Source organism: Trypanosoma melophagium (genome assembly GCF_022059095.1).
Source record: "Trypanosoma melophagium isolate St. Kilda chromosome Unknown ctg25segment0, whole genome shotgun sequence".
Taxonomy (NCBI): domain Eukaryota; phylum Euglenozoa; class Kinetoplastea; order Trypanosomatida; family Trypanosomatidae; genus Trypanosoma; species Trypanosoma melophagium.
In genome coordinates, this window is record NW_027125156.1 from 18,596 (window position 1) to 39,646 (window position 21,051).

Sequence of the window (21,051 nt, forward strand, 5' to 3'; positions counted from 1 at the left end):
CTCTCTCCAACCGTACGATTTATCTTATTTTTGTTAGGTAAAAATCGAAGTTGATTTAGGGCCTTCAGCTTCAGGACGATGCAGCGCTAACCTTCCAGGAACAGTGAGTTGATCGGCGTTGTGCATCGCCCACTGTTCTATCTCTACTACCACGAAGGGGTTTTCACAAGAAGCTGCTTTTTTCTTCAGTTGAAGATTATTTTGCAGGAATTGCTCTTGGGATATCCAAACCCCACGATTGGGTAAGTTTTGCACAAAAGTATTTTTAGTGACAAAGCCAGAAAAAGCGTTTATTCCTCGTGGTACATCTTTCCCAAATACACGCTTATTAGATTCTGTCGTTTGTCGTAACGAGTGGTGTAGAAGGTCTTCAGGGAAGGGTTCCACATCCTCTACACTTATAACAGCCGTTGTAAGAGTCAAACAAATGGCATCACTGCCTTCTTTAAGCTGAAGAAAATTACCCAACGCTTTATGATCGCTTTTGATCCAAAAAAGTGATTTGAATCCCATATCTTTGGCAGCAGCTTGAAGGTTATCCACAACCTCTTCCCTAGAAAAAAACAAACCAGTTAACCCACAACGTGGGGCATAACTATCACTTTGTAGTTCCGAAACATTTTTTACCATGGAGACATGGTAAAAAACACGTTGCACCATGTTCTCATCATTCTCTGTAGGATCTATGAAGTGCTTCGGAAGTGGTAAGGTAAACGTTGGAGCACCCTTAACAAGAACACTTTCCTTACAATCATCAACCACTCTGCTAGAAACAAACTCTTGTCGAGTGGCCTTCTTTGTGAACTGTTTAAACGTCACAGAATTATGTACTTTCATCTGATCCAATAGTACCTGTGCATTATGAGCTTGAAAAGGTAGTCCCATTGCGGTGACATTGCATAACAGTTGCAATTGGCGAAGCGTGCCAAGCTGTGCCGCTGGAGGAGACTTCCGCCGATAGGCCATATCGAAGGACAACACAATCCCTCTTCCCTCAAGATGGTAAGAATACCACAAAAAAAAAAAAAGAATGAAAGTGAAGGAAATAAAAAACAAAAGGGTGTTATGCAGAAAGAGCAATAAAAAAAAAAACATCATTTCATGTAATCTGTGGTAGACACTATCTCGAGGGCTGTGAAAGAGAAAAAATACATATATACCTTCCTGATGTTCCTGGAAGAGGCATTTTTAACGTATCCCATACAAAAACAAGAAAATAACGACAAACACATGGTGAAGCGTCACGGTTTCTTCTCTAAACCCGGAAGACAATCGCCTAGCAATGATGAAATAACCTTTTCAAGATCTTTCAGTTTCTCAAGTTGAGACTGCTCTGCATCCAACGAACATTCTCCAGAAAGCAAACGAACATTATCCAGGATAAGCTTATAATCGCGCCGAAGAGATTCTCTAAAGGCATTAATTTGTTCCCTTTCCTCTGAGATAATTTTTTCTTCACGTTGGTGACGTAAGTTGATTTCCTTTTCTTTTAGTTCTAATAAGTATTTTTTTGATGATACCTCTTCTTCATGTAGTCTAATTCGTTCAATAGCCTTGCCTTCATAAACTGAGACATGTGATATACGTGAAGAAATAAGGTAAGCAACTGCATCCATCTCCTTTCTCATGATACGCATTCGTGTGAATGATTCCTCTCTTTCTAGATCAAAACATCGCATTTCATAATTGTACAGTGATTCAAGGTCATGCTTACGACGTTTTGCAGCATCCGTAAACAATTTTGCCTTCTCTAAGTATTCCTTAGATTCTTCACATGCCTTTTGCATACGAAGTCTTTCCGCTTCTGCGTGCTTCTGTGCTGGTATTATACTGGCTTCAATAGATGCTTGATAGACTTGTAACTGTTGTTGGCGATGCAAAAATGCCTCTTCTTGTTGTTGTAGGCTTTGTAATCGACATTCACATTCTTCGGATTTGATTGCAAGAAGTCGTGCTTGCTCATCAATATTGTAAATTCTTTCTTGAATGAGCTTATCCCTCTCAATAATTTCCGCAGCATGGCGTCTTTCAGTTTGTTCAAATTGGGCTTTAAGGAGGTCATATTTTGACTGTTCTGTTTTTAATTCCTCAGAAACTGTGAAGAGACTCTGTCGAAGATGTTTTAGTTCCAGTTCAGCTTCATGAAGCCGTTCTTTCAAGGCTTTTTTTGACTGTTGTCGGTGTTGAAAGTGATTTTTAAGGAGAGCTTCTAATTCAACACTCTTTCTTATATAGAGGTCATTTTCTTTATTTCCGACATCCATGATATCTCCAAGATATCCGAGAAGAGAAAAAAAAAGAATTTTTTAAGGAAAAAAAAAACAAGAGAACATCATCCATTTTGACACAAAAAAGGGGAAGGTCACACATCACAGGAGAAGGATAACGATTAAAAAAAGGAAAGAAAGAAAGGTAACGGATTTCTTCTAACGAGGAGGCACATATACTCTAAAACATGAAAAAAAAACTAGGAGCTAGGTTTATTAAGAATAAAAAACCACAGTACCACCCAGCATTAAAAGAAAAAAAAACACCAATTCATCTATTTTCAATAGGCTTCTATTCACCTCCCTTTGTATAAGAACTCAGGATAAGACGCTTCTTCGGTCGACGAATAGGGCCTTCCGTTAAATTCAGACGCTCTACAAAAACTGGGCGTTCCGATTGTTCTCCGGTACTTTCAGGCAACCTTATAATTCCTCGTTTTAGAAGAATATTTTGGTGTCGAAGCTGTTGAAGTTCGACCTCTTGTTGAGAGCAGAGGTCAGATAATCTGTGTATTTCATCTGTAACTCTTCCTGAATGCTCTTTCTTAACTCCCTTAAGTATATCATGGAGTCGATTATATTTTCGTATCACGATATCTCGTTCTTGCATCAAGGACTCACGATTCTCCAATAGCCTTTGTATAGTTTCTGAGTCTTTACAGCATCGTTGCTTTGCCTCTTCCAAAGCTAACTTTGCTTTTTGATGGGCTTCTCGTAGGTTGCCCAAATTGTTCTCAGATTCCTGTAAAGAGTTCGAAAGAATAGTAACCTGTTCTTCGGCCTTTTCATGTTTCTCTATAAAGTTGTTTAATTTTACTTTCATCGCCTCTATTTCTTGACGTGCAGATGTGGTTATAATATGTATTTTGGCTTCCTGTGTTTTTAACTGCTCCTTTAACATAGTATTCTGACCGTCTGAAGTTGCATACTCCTTTTGTATCTGTGAAAGAGTCGATTCTAATTTTTTATTTTGTTCAGTAAGCATTCTATCACGTTGCTCTTTGATTTTGTTTTCTTCCTTCAGACCTAGGAGTTCTCCCTCTGTAAGTATTAAAGTTTTTGTCATGGCTTCATTTTCAGAGGTAAGAATTGTGCACCGCTCATCTAATGAATCAATCCTTTCCTGAGAACGATGTAGTAAGTCTTCATATTTGTGAACTTCACAAATCAGTCTCTCTTGCTCTAACTTCTGTCTTTCACCTTCTTCTCTCATTTCATTAAGACTAGAGTTTAATAAACCATCCAACTCTTCCAGTTCTCTCCGCATACTTTCTACCTGATCCTTAAGCCAATTATTGTCACTCATAACGTCTTCACATTTTTTCCTTGAAGAATCCAAATCTGAATTTAGTTGCTCCACTTTTGACTCCAAAAATGTCATATAACTTTTTTGAGATGCAAACTCTTTCTTCACATTTTCTAGCTCTCCTCGAAGGTCTTCATTTTCTGTTTCCTTTTCATTCAGTTGTTTTTCTATTATATTAATATCTTTCAGTGCATCAAGAAGTTGGAAATGGATTCCCGACGACCAAGACAAAACATTACTGTTGCGCTCAAGTACTAAAGTCAACCATTCTTCATAAAGCGTAATTTCTAACGACAATCGTTCTTCAGATTCTAAATGAAAAATAATACACTGTCTCATAGAGGTCATATCTTCGCACAATAATGCATTTTCAGTTAAAACATCCCGTAAACGTGTTTCATAATCATTTCTTATTATGTTTTTTTCATCCGTCAATAGAGATATTTTCGCATTTAATTCATGAAGTCGTTTCTGTTCACTTACTCTGAGATCGTTATACTCAAGAAGTAAGGAAGAATAGCACTCCTTCACTGCCCTAAATTCTGTCTCTAATTCTTCCTTTGTAGATGCAAGTACACGACAATGTTCCACAGATTTATCAAATTCTTCCTGTATCGTTTCAAGGATACGTTTCTGATTTACCTGTGAATCTTGTAGTTCCGCCACATCATTTTCCAATAAACGCACTTGATCGCGCAGATTCTTAATTGTCGCATTATACTCATTTTGACTTGAAGAAAACTCAGCACGTGCTTCATGAAGCTGTGTCTCGAGGGAACTTTTTTCTTCCCGTAGAAGAATATTGTTTTTTTGAAATTCTTCAAATTTTTTTTCCAATCCCAGCAAACGTATCTTATTCTCTTCTCCCCGAGAAGAAATGTAGTCAAGAAAAAATGATTGCCATTCAAAAATAATACTCTCTCGGCCACAAGACTCTTCTTCAAAAAATGCAATTAAAAAATTGTAATTATATGATGACTGCCGAGAATTCATTAATTCTTCTTCAAGACGTTTAGACAGATCTCTAGCTTCATGATACAGTGATTCTAATTCTCCTTTCTCTTCTCGAAGTCCCATATTCACTTCAATCAACCGTGATTTCTCTTTTGTTAGGGATTTGATTTCTTCCATGCTTTGTTTCATCTCCAAATCCATTTTGCTTACAAGGTTTTCATACTGAATTACTCGTTGAGAAGCAGAACAAAAATCTCTCTCAGCCGCCGAAACCTTCTCGCTAAGGTTTTCATGAGCCAATTTCAAAACATGCAATTCCTCTGTATTTAAAGCACTCAAAGCTTCTGCGTCCTTCAGACGCTGCCGAAGATCATCATTTAATTTCTCCGAATGCGTCAAGTCACCTCGTAGTTTTTCAATTTCGGCAACAGATTTATCCAGTTCTGAGTTAAGTTCGTTAGCCTTAGTAGCCCATTGAGCAACCACCACATGTGCTTCCTTTTGCAACGCATCTATATCACACTCAAGAACTTCTTTGTTCCTTATTGTTTCGCTAAGGTGGTGTTTGCACAGTTTAAGCTCTTCTTCTAACTGGGAAATTCGTTCCCTCATAGCTTCATTAATGCGTTCTTCCTTCGAAACCATAGGATTAGGGTTTCTTCTAACATCGACAACGAAAAAAGAATAGGGTAAGACATAAGAAAAGGGAAAGAATCATCAAAAAAAAAGAGAGACCAACACCGAATATATGGGATTCCTTCCCACATTGAGGAAAAAATAATAGAAAGCGAGAAATCAAGTCTTTTCTCCCAATATTCCAATTCATATCAGATTTATTTGACAAATTTATAAAACGGTAAAAAAACAAGGGCGCCACCAAATTCCCTCATAACCCACATTGCTGCAGACCCATCAAATCGCTGCCCCCCGAGGCCTTGCGCAAGCCGAACAAGCCTCTGGGCACAGGATGGCGGCGAGACGCCGGAAAAGAATAAAGAAGAGAAAAAAAAGTGTCGTTTTTTCCCTCCTGAATGGGCGGGGTTGGCGGGCGGCAAACGGCGAGGGGAAACCCGGGGATCGACGGAAGCCGTTGCCAACAACCGGGCTTCTTCCCGCGCGGGGGCGGATTCCCGTTGACAAAATTCCAGAAAAAAAGCGCCGAAACCGGGGGAAGGCAGGGAGAAAAGAGGGGACCCTGACTGAAAAAAAAGAAGGCCCCGCCCCCCGGAGGAAAACAAAGGGCAACGGAACGGCGGGGCGGGAACCCGCGAACGACGCCCGGGGAGGCAAGCAAACCGAAGAAAGGAACAAAGGAGACCCGCCGCCGCGGAACCTGGTTCCTTTTTTTTTGTTTTGTTGCGCCACCGGGCGTCCAGCAAATGTCTGTGTGATGCTGGTTTTTTTTTTTGTCCGTTCGTGGCGGGGAGTGTCCTCGGGGATTTCCGCGGGGGAAGGGGAAGGAGCGGTGTGGTTTTTATTATTTGTTGTGCTTTGGTAGAATGCCGGCATTTATTATTTTATTTTTGGTAGGCGGTTTCTTTATGGCGTTGGTGGTCGCGTTGTGTCCTTGAATTTTGGTGCTTTTCCTTAAATGAATATTAACTACCCGAGTTTTTATTATTGTTAATTAAATAAATGTGCTTAAATATTAATGGGACAATCGTTTTATCCTTTTACTCAAATAAAAAAAACGATAGAAAGTAAATAATGATAATAATTATTATTATCATTGTTATTATTATTATTATTATTATTATTATTATTATTATTATTATTATTATTATTATTATTATTATTATTATTATTATTATTATTAACTCCAAACCTCTTTTTTTTTCTTGGCAATGAGAATAATATTCTCCTCTGTCTCCCTTTTCCTTTAAAATTGTCGAGTTATACCAAAACAACGACAAGATAACAATTAAAATAAATATGCCGTCGAGGTCCGTATGGCGATTACATGATCTCTGGTAATGTTTTCACCGAAAGAAATTTCCAAGCTGGTTTCCTCGTCCTAAATAATAAATAATTGTTATCACTCAGTTTAATACTTTGTAATGCTATTAACGATAAAACGCATATGTATTTGCTCTGGTTTATCCCGGGGCTGGTCCTAATTTATTTCCTAACTATTTTGCTTTTCCAATTAAGAATTGCTAGATTAACTTTTTAGTGTTGATATGATCCGTATAATTTGAGGGGTTTATGCTTTAAGTGTATGTTCTTTTTTATATATTCCCTCGTTTATTTATGTTTTTGTTTGTTTGTGTGTAAGTGTGTTTTTCTCTATTTCTGTCCTAAGGGCTTGTTTGTCATCCAGATGTTTTGGTAGTTATTATTATTATTATTATTATTATTATTATTATTATTATTATTATTATTATTATTTTGTTCCTCAACGTGATTTTTGTTGCTTCTCATTATATATATATATATTTATTTATTTATTTATTTATTTATTTATTTATTTATTCGTGCAATATATATTTTTTCTACGCTTCTTTTTTTTTATCTATTCCAAATGTTTAGAGGTCTTTTCTTTTTATTAGGTACTATTGAGGTCGTTATATTTACCAAGATTGGGTCGTTAATTTTTTCAGTTGTACTCTTCTTTCTTGATTTTTATTTGTCATCATGGCAGCAGCACCTCGACAGCGAATTCGTGGGGCGTCCTTTAAGCAAGAATACCAATGTGCCGGTGCACGAAGAACTCGTCAACGAGCGCCTTCAATGAACCAAGAACTTAATTGCAAATGGGTTCTTCCCCCACAAGATCCTATGTATGATGGTAAATTAACACTAGCTCTTGATCTTGATGAAACCTTGGTTTATGCTCGTGAGGGACCTCTTTACGCTCGGCCAGGGCTAGATGAGTTTTTCAGGGTCTGTAAAGAAAAATGTGTTGAAGTTGTCGTTTGGACTGCTGGTCTCAAGGCGTACGCTCAAGCTATTATAAGAAATATTGACAAAGATCGAGTTGTCAGTCACTGCATTTACCGTCACAGTAAATGGTTTACCGGTTATGCAGGATATCAGAAAGATCTAGCAGCCCTTGGAAGACCTCTTGACCGAGTGCTTATTATTGAAAATACTCCCGATTGCATTCGAGGATACCAACAAAACGGTATTCTCGTAGAAGATTACGAGGGAGGAGAAAGTGTTGATAATACTATTCCTGCTCTTATAGACCTTATTCGAAACTTGTGTGATAGTTCAATGACTGTGCCCCAATTTATTGCAACTTGCCCAATGCTTAAACGCGGTCCTATTCAAACTGATCTTGGAGACTACATTGACGTTTACCGATTGGATGTTGCTGTTTGGAAGCCAGGTGAACATGTTCGTGTAAATCGCGATCTAAGAGGTTTGAATTTGCGTACAACCCAATCAGTCACTGAAAACGACAGAAAAGTCTCAGGAACTGACACCATTAACAAAAGGTGATGGGGCGGAACCAATTGAAACAGTGCGGTGTTAAGAAAAGAAAACAACTGTCACCGTTTTTTTTTTTTTTTTTTTTTGGTTTTACTACCATACAACATTTCTTGTATGGATAGAAATGAGTAGTATTCTGGATGACGCCTCGCGTTGGGGCTTTCTGCCTAGTTTTCTTTATGGTACGAAACTTTCTTCACGATGAGAAAAAAAAAAAAGAAATTTGCAGGAAAAAATTGTTAATGTATTTTACGCTACTTATGTAGCAAATCTAGCAGCTTCGTTTTTCGTTCTTTGTTGCTTTTTTTTGTGATTAATCAAAGAAAAATTGCGGAGGGAACAGGACTGATAATATCAACGGTTTATATGTCGGGGTATTGTAGTTTCACTATTAGTTTCGCTGACTGGCCAGAGAATGTGAGTGGCCCAATATCTTCATTATGTGAACAAAGGAAATGAGAAATGAAGGATGTACGAAATCGTGTCTCCGAATTAAGTGAACCAAAGGGATGCAGTCTCATTTTTTTTCCACCCTTGATCGTTTTTTTCTCTGAGCTTATTACCGATATTGTATTTTTACTGTTCTTTTTTCTCGAATATGATTATCATAAGCGGTTTCGGTGTTTGAAGTCCTCCTCCGGCAAGCAGGTTTCTGGGAGGATCTGTTGTAGGGGAAAAAAACGTTTTTTTTTTTTTTTTTGTGAAGTAAAATATTTCTACCAACAGAAGCAGTATATTGATTGGCTTTGGCCGGAGTTGTGTTACCTTCCTCTTTTACTTAATTCATAGTTCTCAACTACTCATTCTTATATAACAGCTATGATTTCTGAGAACCTTAGTGTCTTTTATTTTTGTGTTTTTTTTTTTTATTCCATTTGATGTGATGTTTTCTCTGTTTTGTTTTGTTTTTTCTTAATATAAGGCGTTTAGGTGGTTCATTGCGGTGGGGTTTTGATATATCAAGGTAAAGAATGAAGCAATAAATGCGTTTATCTTGCTATTTGCCTCAGTCCGGGGTTATCGTTTGTAACAAGATAAAATGTTCCACCTTATGATTTTTTACATGAAGAAAAACGGATGAAGTACTTTCGACGGGAGACAAGATTTCCGACAGCGATCCGCTGGTAATATAGAATTCTATGTCATTTATATGTGGATTATTATTATTATTATTATTTCTTGGGATGACGGGATGGAGCAATCTATTACTTCATTACCTATATAAAAAAAATGTTTTTTTTTTTGTGTGTGTGTGTTGTTGTTTTGTCTTCTTTTCGCCTTTATCTGCTTGTTTTTTTTTTTTTCCTTCCTACATCTCTATAATAATGAAAACATTTGGATATATTTGACAATAATTAAAAAAAAAAGGCACCACAATTGCTTGACTTGTCACAATTGGCATAAAATCAGGAGTACTGTGATTGTCTTTATCAAAAAGATAGTCCGAGACAAAATCATCTCGTTTTTTTGTTTTGTTTTGTACTCCTATGTTAAATTATCTGCCATAGATTTATATATCAGTTACATTGCAATGAATGTATTACCGCAACATGGGAATATTTCCCATGAAGTTTTTCCAATCGATTGGGTGTCATTAGCTAAACTACCTTTTGATGAATGGGAAAACACGGGATTTTTTTCTGATATTAATACATGGGTTCAAAAAGTCTCGAATATGACGTGGTCCACTGATGATGATCACTTTACTCAACCACAATATACAATTCCTCTTATGCGTCTGCTTCGTATAATTGCTGGGGCGTGCTCTCATGAATTAAAGCATCTTTATAGCAAAAATGAAGAACTGGAACGTTCAATAATAGCAGCGCATGATGCAGAAGAGGCTATTCGGGCGCGTGTAGAACTGCTTCGACGAGAAAACAATGATCTTCGTACGACTCTTGAACATAAAACCAATGTTCAAGATGTATTTGATGATATGGGTTCTCATTCTCAAAAGGTTTCTGTGCGTGAAATGCGTGATATAAGACACATTAAAGAAAAGCTTGATAAATCAAATAGAGAGCTGGATCGCTTACGACACGATAATAATGAACTACGCCAAGCTCTTCAACGTCGAGATGCTGAGAAATCGCATATTGCCAAAGAAGACGAAAAGTTTCGACTCGAGTATAAGCATCTTGTTGCCAAATATAAACGTCTGGTGGAAAAATCTGCTAAAACTGAGGATATGTTGCGGGAATTTCAACGCTTAGAAAAGAAAAAACAACGAGATAATGAGAGTGAATTAGAGCGAATACAGAGGAAACTTCGAAGATTACAACGTGAGAATTTTGAGCTTATTCAGTCTCGTGACCAAGCAGAGGAACTTTGTGAACAACGAGAGGCGGAAGCATTGCGTGACATGACGGAATTACAGCAACTCCATCGTGATATCATTGATGAAGAAAAGCAACGTATTCAGGTTTTACAGGATGAACTACATCATGTACGTGGTGCAAATCATGAAATGAAAGACACTATAAATGAACTTCAACATATGCTAAAACAATCAGAAGAAGAGAATATTAGCTTGAGAGAAAAGTTAGAAAATCATTTTACTTCAACAAGATTTCGAGAAGTAGAGACTACAGGAGGAAGCTATACTACTGAGGGTAGTTTTTCTTCAAGTACGATTCTATTACCTCAAACACAAAGAGAGGCACCCCAAACTAGTAGATTGGAAGATCAGACCATACAAAAGCTTTTGATAGAACGACAAAAAATTCAACAAGAAAATGATAGACTTTCAATAGAGTTACAGCAAATGGAAGTACGAGCAGAGGCACAAGATGCAGAAAATATTAAAATTCAACGTCTTCTTAAGGAGTACGAACAGGGAAACGAGGGTATTCGTCGACTTCGAGGTGAATTAGTTGAATCTCATCGCGCAATGGAGCTTCTTCAAGAGGAAAATGCTCAACTGAGAGAAAGACTTAATTCAATGGAAGATTCTTTAACTTTTTCTGCCGCATTACAAGAGTTATGCATTCGCATGGGTGTTACACAGGATGAAATTGATCGTCTTCGCCCCAAGAGCACACCTCTTCTTAGCGAAGTGGAAACGTTGCGAGAAGAGGTTTCCACTTTAAAAGAGGAAGTTGAGTGGTTGGAAAAGGAAAGACGATACTGGATGGACAAGGTTCGTTTGCAACCCCTTCTTGACACCAAACTTCGACTTGAGTTGGGCCTTACCTCAGAACAATTGAAGCAACTAGATCATGTTGTAGATCAAATGAGGTCAGGTAGACTCATCATGGAGGAAAATGAAGAAAACTATAAAGAGAAATATTTTCATGAACTTCAACTACGAAGAAAGGAGATGGAACATTTCAATGATTTTGTTAGACAACGTATTGAAGAGGCTTTGCGAGAGGCATTCGGAAAGAGGGATCTTGGCTCTACTCAAGATGCAACCTCAGCGCTACAGTTTCTGCGAGAAAGGATAGCTACCATTACCGCACAACCATTAATGGATGAGTCACACGAGACATCTATGGATGTGTCGCATTTAAAGCATCAACTACGAAGTGCACTTCAATTACTTGAGCAATCTGAACTTACTATTAAAGATAATGCAGGTTCACAAACTGCTCTTCGAGAGCAACTAGCGGCTGTAATAGCAGAACGGGATATGCTGATGGAAGAGCGTGACAAGTACCGTGGGGCCGTTTTTGAGGCATTGGGAGTAAACAAATCTTCTTATCCCATGGTAGATGAAGGACGTCCTGCAGATGAGGGAGAAATATCCTTGTACAATAGGTCTGGAAATATCGAGCCTCCCCTACCGTCGTCTGCAGAACAAGTTAATCAAGTATCTCATCCACGAACTGGATCTCTTGTTTCCATCACTCGTACGTTTGAGGAACAGTTGCGTGTTAAAGATGAGCTTATAGCTTCTCTTAAAAAACGTATCGAAGCTGTAACGGAGGATTTGGATAAATATCGTCCAACAGAAACAAAAACGGAACAAGAACTTAGTGAGGCACGCTCAGTTCAGGACGAACTTCGTATTCAGGTATCTGCCCTTCAACAAATAAATGAAGAACTTAACGGAAAGCTTGTGGAGTGTAGTAAGACTTTGGAGGACCTACAAGAGGCGATGAAACGTGTTGAGTCTGGTAATACACGAGAACTGCTACAAAAAATCGTTCTTTTAAGGCAACGTGAGGGTAAGTTAATTCAGCGTTTGCGTCGTGTAATGGAAACACAAGAGGAAGCGTCAAGGTCAGAACAGACTTTAAGAGAATATGTTAATACAACGTTTAAATCACTTAAAGATGCGCTGGAAAATACTTCCACAGGATTTGTTTTGCCACGTTCTACAAGTGGTATGTGTATGGAAAACGAAACCCTGTCTGAAATGCATCGCCTGCTTGAAGCTTCCCTAAGTGGAAAGCTCTTTAAAGAAGATAGTGCCTACCTTGTTCAACTTCAACGGGTTTTTCATGGAATAGAGAGTATAGAGGAGCTTAACGCTTTGCGAACTGATGCCAAAAAGAGAAAACAAAAAATGGAAGAAATGGAAAATGAAATGAGCGAACTACGCATCGAAGTAGAACGTTTACAGAAATTGCATGATGCAAATGTAGGCGTTAGTGTTTCGGATGTTTCCCACTCTGGGAAGTGGGAAACCGAAGCAACGACGTGGCGTCAAAAGTGTAGTCTCTATATGAAGCGTTATGAAGAGAAGGAGCGGGAGGTATCAACCCTGGAGGCCGATCTCGAGGACGCGCGAGGAGAACTTGCCTTGCTGCAAGAACACCTAGATAACACATGTATCAAGAAGGAGGATAATACAAAAAGTGTACCTGCCGTTATAGAGGATGCATCCCGTCAACAAGAAGAGCCCAATAAAGAAGATCTAGAAGAACGAAACAAACATTATCAGACTTATGATAGAAATACTGCAAATAGAAGGGCACAACTTCTTGAACGCGATGTTGCCCGTCTTAAATCTATTAATCTTGGTCTACTACACCACTCTCTAGATTTGCAGGGTGAGTGCAAGCGTCTTGAAATTCAGCTAGAGGCTACTAAACAGGAGCTTTCTCTAGTACGTGATGCTGGAGATTCACGAAAAGTGAGTGAATTTGTTTCTGCTGCCATACGGCAGCACGCAACGCTCCGTCGGCAAAGTGAGTTGGCACTGCTTCGTGCAAAACGATCTCGCATGCAACTTTGTGCTACAGAGGCAAATCTACGTGTGGCTGTAAATGAAGGAACTATGTACAAACTTAGTGCTTTTCGTCTTTATCGAAAATATGTTGAACAAGTGGTAACCTTACTAGACTACGTTCGTGGTGTGCAACGAAGTACCAAGGGAGTTATCTCACCACACCGTATAGAAATGATGCACCGACGATTTCTTGATTCTATTACAGATCTTGAAAGTAGTCAAGCACGTCAGAATGCGATGACTGTCCAGCTTGCTGAAACTAACGGAATGGTTAAGACTCTTCAAGAGCAACTAGAAATTCTAAAGGCAAAGGATACAGATGATCGGGCAGATGTACTTCACGCCAAACTACTGACAGCATTATCTGCAGTTCGTGAAAAAGATGTTCAACTTGCTGAGTTAAAAGAAGATCATCTATATATGCAACAAAAGTTGAAAAGATCAGAGGCATATATGCAGCAGTTAACAGAAGAGTTAACCCGTCTTGAATTACGATCCACAAGCTGTTTATCACTTGATGATGAGATCTTGCAAAAGTTACTTCAGTTAAAGGAAACTGTATTTGCGAAGTTGGAGTCTCCAGCAATCATCATTCAACCAAATGAAACTGGATCACGTGAAGTTGACGATGTAGAGGCTGAAACTGCCATTCGCGAGTACAGACAGGCCCTAGAGAAACAATCGGAGTTAGCAAGAGAGTGTGCCTTACTCAAAAAACGTCTGGATGACGAGGTGATTGAGAGTAAGAAAGCTCGAGCTGTTACAGATTCTCTAAAAGAGGAGGTTAATCGACTGCATGAGCGTTTACAATATACTCAACGTAACCTCGAAGAAGAAAGACAGAAAGCAGAGGAGCGTGAACGGCGTGTAATACGGTCACATGAGGCACAAGCAGAAGTAACACAACGTGCAGCAGAGCACAACAATCAATGTTTACGTGACATGCTTAAGAATAAGGAGACGTGTATCAAACAACTTCAAGAACAGCTTCAGATAGAACGGAAAAAGTATATTGAGTATCAGTTGGGAGAGTCTGTAAGAATGGAGCGACTACATGATCATTTATTTAAGGAAAATAATGCTATGATGGAGCGATTTCGCGAAGCCATTAGTGGAGTGGCAGAGAATTATACATACAGCACAATGACAACAGGTGTGAATACTGCAGTAAACGATGGGATTGCTGAGCAACTAACATTGCTAACAAAGGAAACACTTCGACTCAAATCAGAGCTGCGAGATGCACGTGCAACAAACATTCTTCTTGAAGGAAAGTTGAATGAACAGGTTACCAAAGCACAACAAAAGCTTTTAGAGACCCATAATAGCGACCAATGTAGAGCACAACAGATGCCAACTGGAGAGGCTTCAATAGTTGGTGTTATAGGCGATCAGAATGTTATCATAGAGAGTTTACGACAACGTGAATTTACTCTAACTCGTGAACTACAACGAGAAAAGACTGAGAAAACCCTTTTGGAGAGACAGTTGTATGAAGTTCGACAGCAAATTGTGGAACAGGGTGTGGTTCCAGAGAGAGCTGTTGAACCGGGGACGACTGGGAGGGTTTCAGTTGTTGAGCAGGAACTTCAAGAGCAGCTGGCTTTTCTGGAGAGCCAACTGTTAGAGACGCGAGCACAGTTAGAGGAGGAACGACAGAATGCACAGCAGCTACAGTTGGACGGTACTAAATGGCGAAACCATTTAGATGCATTGCGTGAGGAAGTTGTGGCCCAGCAAGCTGACGTTGAAAGTGCGAGACAACTTGTCATGATGAATGATAATTTGAAGGCCGACATCCGTCGTGTGGAAGAGCAGAACGAGAAATTAGTCATAGCGACTAACATGCTTAAACAAAGACTTCTGGAGGAGGCGCAAAAGCGTGGTGATACCTCACACAAACAGCAGCATGAGCTTGCACTGGCGCAGAGGATGGGAACAATCCAACTAGAGTCCACCGAACAGCTTAAGGTGGTAACTGAACGATTGCGTTCGATTCAACGCGAGTTGGAGGAAAGAGTTCGTCATGAAGAAGAAACACTGAAGAAATACGAAGAAACGCAACGGATGGCTTACGAACTGCATAAACAGTTGGAGGAAAAGGAGCGTGAGATATTGCGTCTTCAGCGTGAGTTGGCCTCCCGTTCTTCATCCTCGCAGGAAATAAGGATTGGACGTGTAAAGTTACCACAATTCTTCTCTAGAGTAGATAAAGTAGGACAACATTCTGCCTCAAAAGAAACATCAGGAACTTGCGACCAGCCCCAACTACCACCACCGCCCTCTTCGTCAGAGGGAGGAGGGCAACCACAGCATCAGAATATGCAACAACAAGAAGAACAAAATGTGCAACCACAGAGGCAACAAGAGAAGATACAACGACCTTACTCTGCTACCCCTCTAACTAATATTCATACCTTAATTACTTATGGTGATGCAAACGCACTAGCCCAGCCTCAAATTGCAGCATTACTCAGAAGAGAGGTTGAAAAGGCACAGCGAGACAATCTACATGAGATTTCATCTTTGCGAGCCGTTGTGCGTCGTCTTGAAAGTGACTTGGAAGATTCTCGTGCCCAGCTTCGTGGAGAGCGTGAAACTACTCGTTCTCTCCGAGCTCAGATACATGCTCTTCAACACGAGCGCGAAGCCAAGGAGCTTGCAATGGCTCGGGACTGTTTGATTCAACAAGATAATCCCAAAGAGAACCAAAAAATGCCTTTAGGTCGGAGTAAACCGTTAGTAGCTGCTTCTGTGGCTCCTCCTCCTGCTGCTGTTCCTGCACAAGTCCTGCCGACAGTTTCAGTGAGTGTTCGTGATAAATCCTGCAAAGGTCAAAAAGAAACTGAAGAACTTAGAAGACAGGTTGAGCAAATAACGAAACGTGCAGCAGAATCTGAGGAGGCAGTCAGAGATGCTGAACGTTATAAAAAGGAATTAGAGGAGCTACGTGGACGTCAACTGGATATGGTGGATAGTGTTCATATGGCTTCTCCACTTGATATACGCTCCCACAAGAGGACAGTTCTCCACTTAGAAGGCATTATTGAGTCACTTCAACGGGAGTTAAACGTTGTAAAAGGAATTCAACTTAGCAATATGAGGCAACGCATCGATGAACTAGTTGCAGAAAATGAGCGTTTGTCCGCTGAGATGAGCCGTTCTCGTGTTGCATCTAACCCCTTATCAACTGATTTTACTGCTGACGTGCCTGTTAAGTCTGATAAGGTAGATAACCGAGAGGTCCTGGAGCGGGAGTTGTTGGAGAAAAATAATACTATTCTTGATTTGCGTTTTGAGCAAGAGGCTCTACAGCTTAAAGTTGGACGCTTACAGCGCCACATTGAAGATATTCTTAAGGTTGATTCAACAAAAACAAAACGGGGGGAATCATTCCAACAACGTGGTCGAGTAGAGGCATTGGAATCCGTGGTAGAAAACTTAAAGCTTGTGGTAGAGCGGCTTCAACATGAGAACAATGTGCTCAAGTCAAAAACTGTGAGTATGTCAAAGCACATGGATCTTATGAGGGAGTTACGTGAGCTTCGTGCAAATGAAAAGCATCTGCGTGAACACTCTGAGAAATTGGCTAAACGCCTCGCAGGCCTTGCCTCAGGTGGTAGTGCTATGTCTGAGCAACAGGCCAAACTCCAGCGAAAGTTGCGAACTGCACAGGCTACCGTGAAACAGTATCATTTTGAAATGCTTGAGCTGAAACAGAAACTTGATGATCGCCAAGAAGTGGCAAGTGGCAATGATGACACTGTGTCCATTAGAGAAGGGACTCAAGTTGAACATATTCATTTTGAGGATCGCCGCTCTGTGCAGCCTCTTGATCTGTGGAGATCTGAGCTGCCACCACCGCTCCCACCCAGACCTAGAGTGACTGGTACTGTAGATACGCTCCCCGAAAGTAACTTGACAACATATAACCATCATTAAGATTGAGGTTGAGACTCTCCTCATAATTAGTTCGACATCAATGGGGTGATAATAGAATTTAACACGAAAACCTTTGTTTTTCCTGTCCCCATTCTTGTTTTCTCTCAAGGATGCGCACGATGAAGTGCTTTAGATTTCTCCTACAGACGTAGATAGTTTTTTCCCCCCCTTTGACTGTGTCATCTATATTTTGGTGTGTTTAAAAAAAAAATTGTTTCCCTTTTTCTACTGTGTTCGTTTGGTACCTCTTGTGTTATGTAGAAAAACGATAAGACAAGGTCAGAGAATCAATTAAAGGGGATGGCTGGGCATCGCCCCAACTTCAGTAATCTAAACGATGGCATTGACTGGTTAAACGCCCTCCCCCCTCATATTGTTGCCCAGCAAGAGCGACTGCGTGTTTCCAATGCAAGGGATTTCCCACGTTCCATGTTTATGCAGTGGCCTATACCAGAAGATATACTGCAACCTCATTCAGCACTGAGGCACATTCAAGAGGCTGCATTTCGCGGCTTGCGCCCGTCGGAAGCGCAGTCTCGAGGCAGTCGGCGTGCTCTCATTGACTCACGGGTTCAGGAGACTCAAAGAGAATGGGATCGGGATCTAAGCATTCAGGCACAATCATCTGGAGGGCGAAATGCTGCTAACACACTTCAAGTGCGACCTCAAGCGAGAGGTTCAGTACGACAACAGCAACAACGACCTCAACAGCAAGAGAGTCCAGTGTTTCACAGGGACGGTGGTTTGTCCACTCTTGCTAGTTTGGCGTCAACAATGTTGAGTATTCACCGTGATGAGACAATGATGGCATTCGATGAATTTATAGCAACACAGTTGAGGATGGCTGAAGCGGGGGCAGCGGCGGCAGAGTTGATGTCAAGAGAGCAGGAACAGATGTCGTCAATGTTTGAAAGAATGGAGTTTCGCGATGGTGAAGAAGTTCCAATGTATACTCGTCTTCGGGTATCAGTACGGGGCTCTTCATCTGAAGCACCCCAAGTTACGGCTCATGTAGAGCGGGGTGTGTTACAGCCCCGTCAACGGGGTCACCACATCAACAGTAGTGGATCTAATTTTAACATTATAACAGGATGGTCACGGATGCCGTCATCTGTTGATGCTAATGTGAATGGAGGCACTAGCAGGGGAAATGGGAATGATAGTGGTTGGGAAATCAATGATTTTTCGTATGAAAATCTTTTAAGAATTAACAATGGTGTGAGGAACACTGGTCTTTCTCCAAATCAACTTCGCCGTATGAAACCTGTTCCCTACGCCGCTGTCCAGCCATTGGATGATACTAAAAATGGTAAAAGAAGGTCTTCTTGTCAGGAGGCATGTCCGATTTGTCTTGAGACATTCTCCCCTGGTGTAATGGTGCTCAAGATTGAGTGTGGGCACACATTTCATCATAAATGCATCATCCGGTGGTTTGAGCGAAGTAACTTCTGCCCTACTTGCAGACACGAAATTCCAAAGATTGGGCAGACACGGTAAAACATTAGTACACAGCTTTTTATTTTCTTTTATTTTCATTTTTTTTTTTTGCAATTTTACTCAAGTATTTCCGTTTGGTTTTCTCTTTTATGTTTGCTATCTTTAAAGAAATGAGGTTTTTTTTTTCGGTCTATGTCTCTGTGCGTGCCTCACTCCTAATCTTGCCGGTGTGTTGAGACCCATTATCACTCAAGAAAAATAAATGATTTTGTGTTGTTATAAACGTGTGTGGCAAAAGGGAGTGAAAGAGAAAAAAAAATTGCCCCTTTTTTCTTCCACCCTGCACCTTTCCTTCTTTTTCTTTTTTGTGCATGGGTGAACGACATCTCGCATTACTTTTATTTTATGCATGCTACCATCGTCACTCTATTCGTCATCATTCTTTTTCTACTCTTTTAACTACTTTGGGACTCACTTAGAGTGAATTATTTCCTCTCTCCCCATTACCATTATCTTTTTTTCTTTCCTCTTTTCGTTGGTATTGAAGGGAAAGCCTATTTTGAGGCTGGAAAAAAATAAAACAAAAAAGAGTAGAGAGAAACTTGGTAGATTGGCATGAGTGCCTTTTTTGACTTTGAGACCATTGCATATGTGCTCCTTCTTGTAATTTGCACAGCAACATATTTACGACAATACCGCCCCACAGTGTTTCATCGTGATCATACTGAGCTGCATCGCAAGTTTCTTTACAAATGTAGTGTTGTTGGGGATCGCCTCTCAGTCTGGGTGGCGCTTGGGTGTCTTATAATTGCAGTGCGGATGCTCTTTGTCTATTGAAGAAAAAAAAAAGGGAAATTCTCTTGGACGAGAGATGTGAGAGCGGTTTTTTTTCTTTTTGTCCTGCTATCTGTATCATGTAAGGTGGAAGTTGGGTGTTGTTTGCTGGTATCTCGCTCTTTTTGACTTTACTTCATTTCTTAATTACAGTCCAGAGGACGTTTTTGTAGTACCTCACTTATCTTATTTTTTATTAATGTTTACAGGGTTGGTATAGACTGTTTCTTTTTTGTTTGTTTGTTTGTTTCTTTCCTGCTGCGCTTCGTACCCGTTTTTTCTTTTAGATTTTCTGTTGCAGTGTATAGGAAGAAAAAACCGTACCACGTCTTGACCTCACCGCTGGTATAGGTTTTCTTATTCTTCTTGTATTAACCGCCAATTACCATAGCTGCGTTGGAAGAAAAAAAATAAGACGGTATTACGTAGAATTCTGTAAAGCGCATGCGTTGCTCACATCCATTGCGCACTGCACTTCGCTGCACAGTTGTGCTACGCACCATTAGTGATGAGTACATTCCACGGGCGTTTCCAGTGAAGTCCACTACGGGACTAGCTGGTGTTGCGGTGGAGCCCTTGTGGAAGCCAAAGCTGCTTGCCGCAGCGGCTGAACTGCAGGCGTTTCTCACCACGTCCGACATCCCCCCTGAGACGACATACTACAACATCGCCATGACACTAGTGAAGCGCATCAATCATGGTGTTAAGGAGTGCCAGGACGACTGGTGCACGCTGGAAAAGCGGTACTTCTGGGGATGGCCGGTGGAGTACATCTTGCAGGTCACGTGGCGCGAGGTGGAGACGGCGCAGAAGTGGAACGAGTGGCGCTTTTGGGAGCTCGACCCAGAGCAGGTGAAGAAAGTCGCGCGCGAAGACCAAAACATTGGTAGAGAGGGTCTTGGTTACAATAGCCCGTGGGAACAGGTCGTGCGTGAGGACTTTGACAAGCGAAAGAAGGCACTTACGCAGGAGGAGATGGCAGAGTTAAAACGAATGGACACAGAACGCATGGCACGGGAAACGGCTGCGTACAAGGAACGTAAGGATCGCATTCGGGACGACTTGGAAAAGGCACGTGGAGATATGCTGAAGAAGTTTCTGAATAAGCGGTTTGCTGTAGACAAAGACCTCCAGCGTATGCAGCCTGGTGCACGTTACAGTGGTAAGACCTCAGAAGATCTTATTGCCGAGCTAAAATCATCGGTGCAAAATAACCCACAGAAGCAGGATCCGCAAAAGTGAGGGATCTATTATTTCTTTGTATTGGTTTTTTTTTGTTTTGATATTTGTTTTACTGTCTTACTTGTAGTCCGAATTCTGTATGGATTGTGTTGACCTGTTTTTTCACTCAATTTCCAGCGTGTTCACGTGTATGGATGAACCTCAGTGGCATCAGTTATTATTTTAACAATTGCTACTGTCATAAGAAATAGAGGTGTGGGGGGTCGGTGGGGTAATGTCTGTCAATCATTAGGGAACATTTGGGTTGATTGTGGGTTTTTATGGATAAAAGAAAAAGGATCATTGTATATATATATATATATATATATATATATATATATATATATATAGTAGTAGTAGTAGTAGTAGTAGTAGTAGTAGAAGAAGAAGAATAAGAAATACTAGGAGGAACTTGCGTGGCAGTATCGATGTCTTTCTGAACCTCTTGGTATCAGTCCTATGATGCTGCCCCTGTT

The 21,051-nt window shown here is 40.4% G+C and overlaps 8 protein-coding genes across 8 annotated transcripts; 5 read left to right on the forward strand and 3 right to left on the reverse strand.

Moving 5' to 3' along the window:
- Positions 1–33: 33 nt before the first annotated feature.
- Positions 34–966, reverse strand: LSM04_000836 (uncharacterized protein; the record flags this gene model as incomplete). Its single annotated transcript, XM_067336578.1, has 1 exon — positions 34–966. The coding sequence occupies one exon, from the start codon at positions 964–966 to the stop codon at positions 34–36; it is 933 nt and encodes a 310-aa protein (XP_067190943.1).
- Positions 967–1,241: 275 nt separating this feature from the next.
- On the reverse strand, positions 1,242–2,264 carry LSM04_002666 (uncharacterized protein; the record flags this gene model as incomplete). The annotated part of the gene is made up of 1 exon (XM_067336580.1): positions 1,242–2,264. One exon carries the CDS (start codon positions 2,262–2,264, stop codon positions 1,242–1,244), a length of 1,023 nt encoding a protein of 340 aa, XP_067190969.1.
- A 295-nt stretch (positions 2,265–2,559) lies between these two features.
- Positions 2,560–5,172, reverse strand: LSM04_005579 (uncharacterized protein; the record flags this gene model as incomplete). The annotated part of the gene is made up of 1 exon (XM_067336581.1): positions 2,560–5,172. The coding sequence occupies one exon, from the start codon at positions 5,170–5,172 to the stop codon at positions 2,560–2,562; it is 2,613 nt and encodes an 870-aa protein (XP_067191015.1).
- A 1,989-nt stretch (positions 5,173–7,161) lies between these two features.
- On the forward strand, positions 7,162–7,971 carry LSM04_005488 (FCP1 homology domain; the record flags this gene model as incomplete). The annotated part of the gene is made up of 1 exon (XM_067336582.1): positions 7,162–7,971. The coding sequence occupies one exon, from the start codon at positions 7,162–7,164 to the stop codon at positions 7,969–7,971; it is 810 nt and encodes a 269-aa protein (XP_067191013.1).
- A 1,522-nt stretch (positions 7,972–9,493) lies between these two features.
- Positions 9,494–17,083, forward strand: LSM04_006935 (uncharacterized protein; the record flags this gene model as incomplete). Its single annotated transcript, XM_067336583.1, has 1 exon — positions 9,494–17,083. The coding sequence occupies one exon, from the start codon at positions 9,494–9,496 to the stop codon at positions 17,081–17,083; it is 7,590 nt and encodes a 2,529-aa protein (XP_067191034.1).
- Positions 17,084–17,383: 300 nt separating this feature from the next.
- On the forward strand, positions 17,384–18,580 carry LSM04_001791 (zinc finger protein; the record flags this gene model as incomplete). The annotated part of the gene is made up of 1 exon (XM_067336584.1): positions 17,384–18,580. One exon carries the CDS (start codon positions 17,384–17,386, stop codon positions 18,578–18,580), a length of 1,197 nt encoding a protein of 398 aa, XP_067190956.1.
- Positions 18,581–19,135: 555 nt separating this feature from the next.
- Positions 19,136–19,357, forward strand: LSM04_009215 (Protein kish; the record flags this gene model as incomplete). Its single annotated transcript, XM_067336585.1, has 1 exon — positions 19,136–19,357. The coding sequence occupies one exon, from the start codon at positions 19,136–19,138 to the stop codon at positions 19,355–19,357; it is 222 nt and encodes a 73-aa protein (XP_067191072.1).
- Positions 19,358–19,798: 441 nt separating this feature from the next.
- Positions 19,799–20,596, forward strand: LSM04_005195 (uncharacterized protein; the record flags this gene model as incomplete). Its single annotated transcript, XM_067336586.1, has 1 exon — positions 19,799–20,596. The coding sequence occupies one exon, from the start codon at positions 19,799–19,801 to the stop codon at positions 20,594–20,596; it is 798 nt and encodes a 265-aa protein (XP_067191009.1).
- Positions 20,597–21,051: the final 455 nt, after the last annotated feature.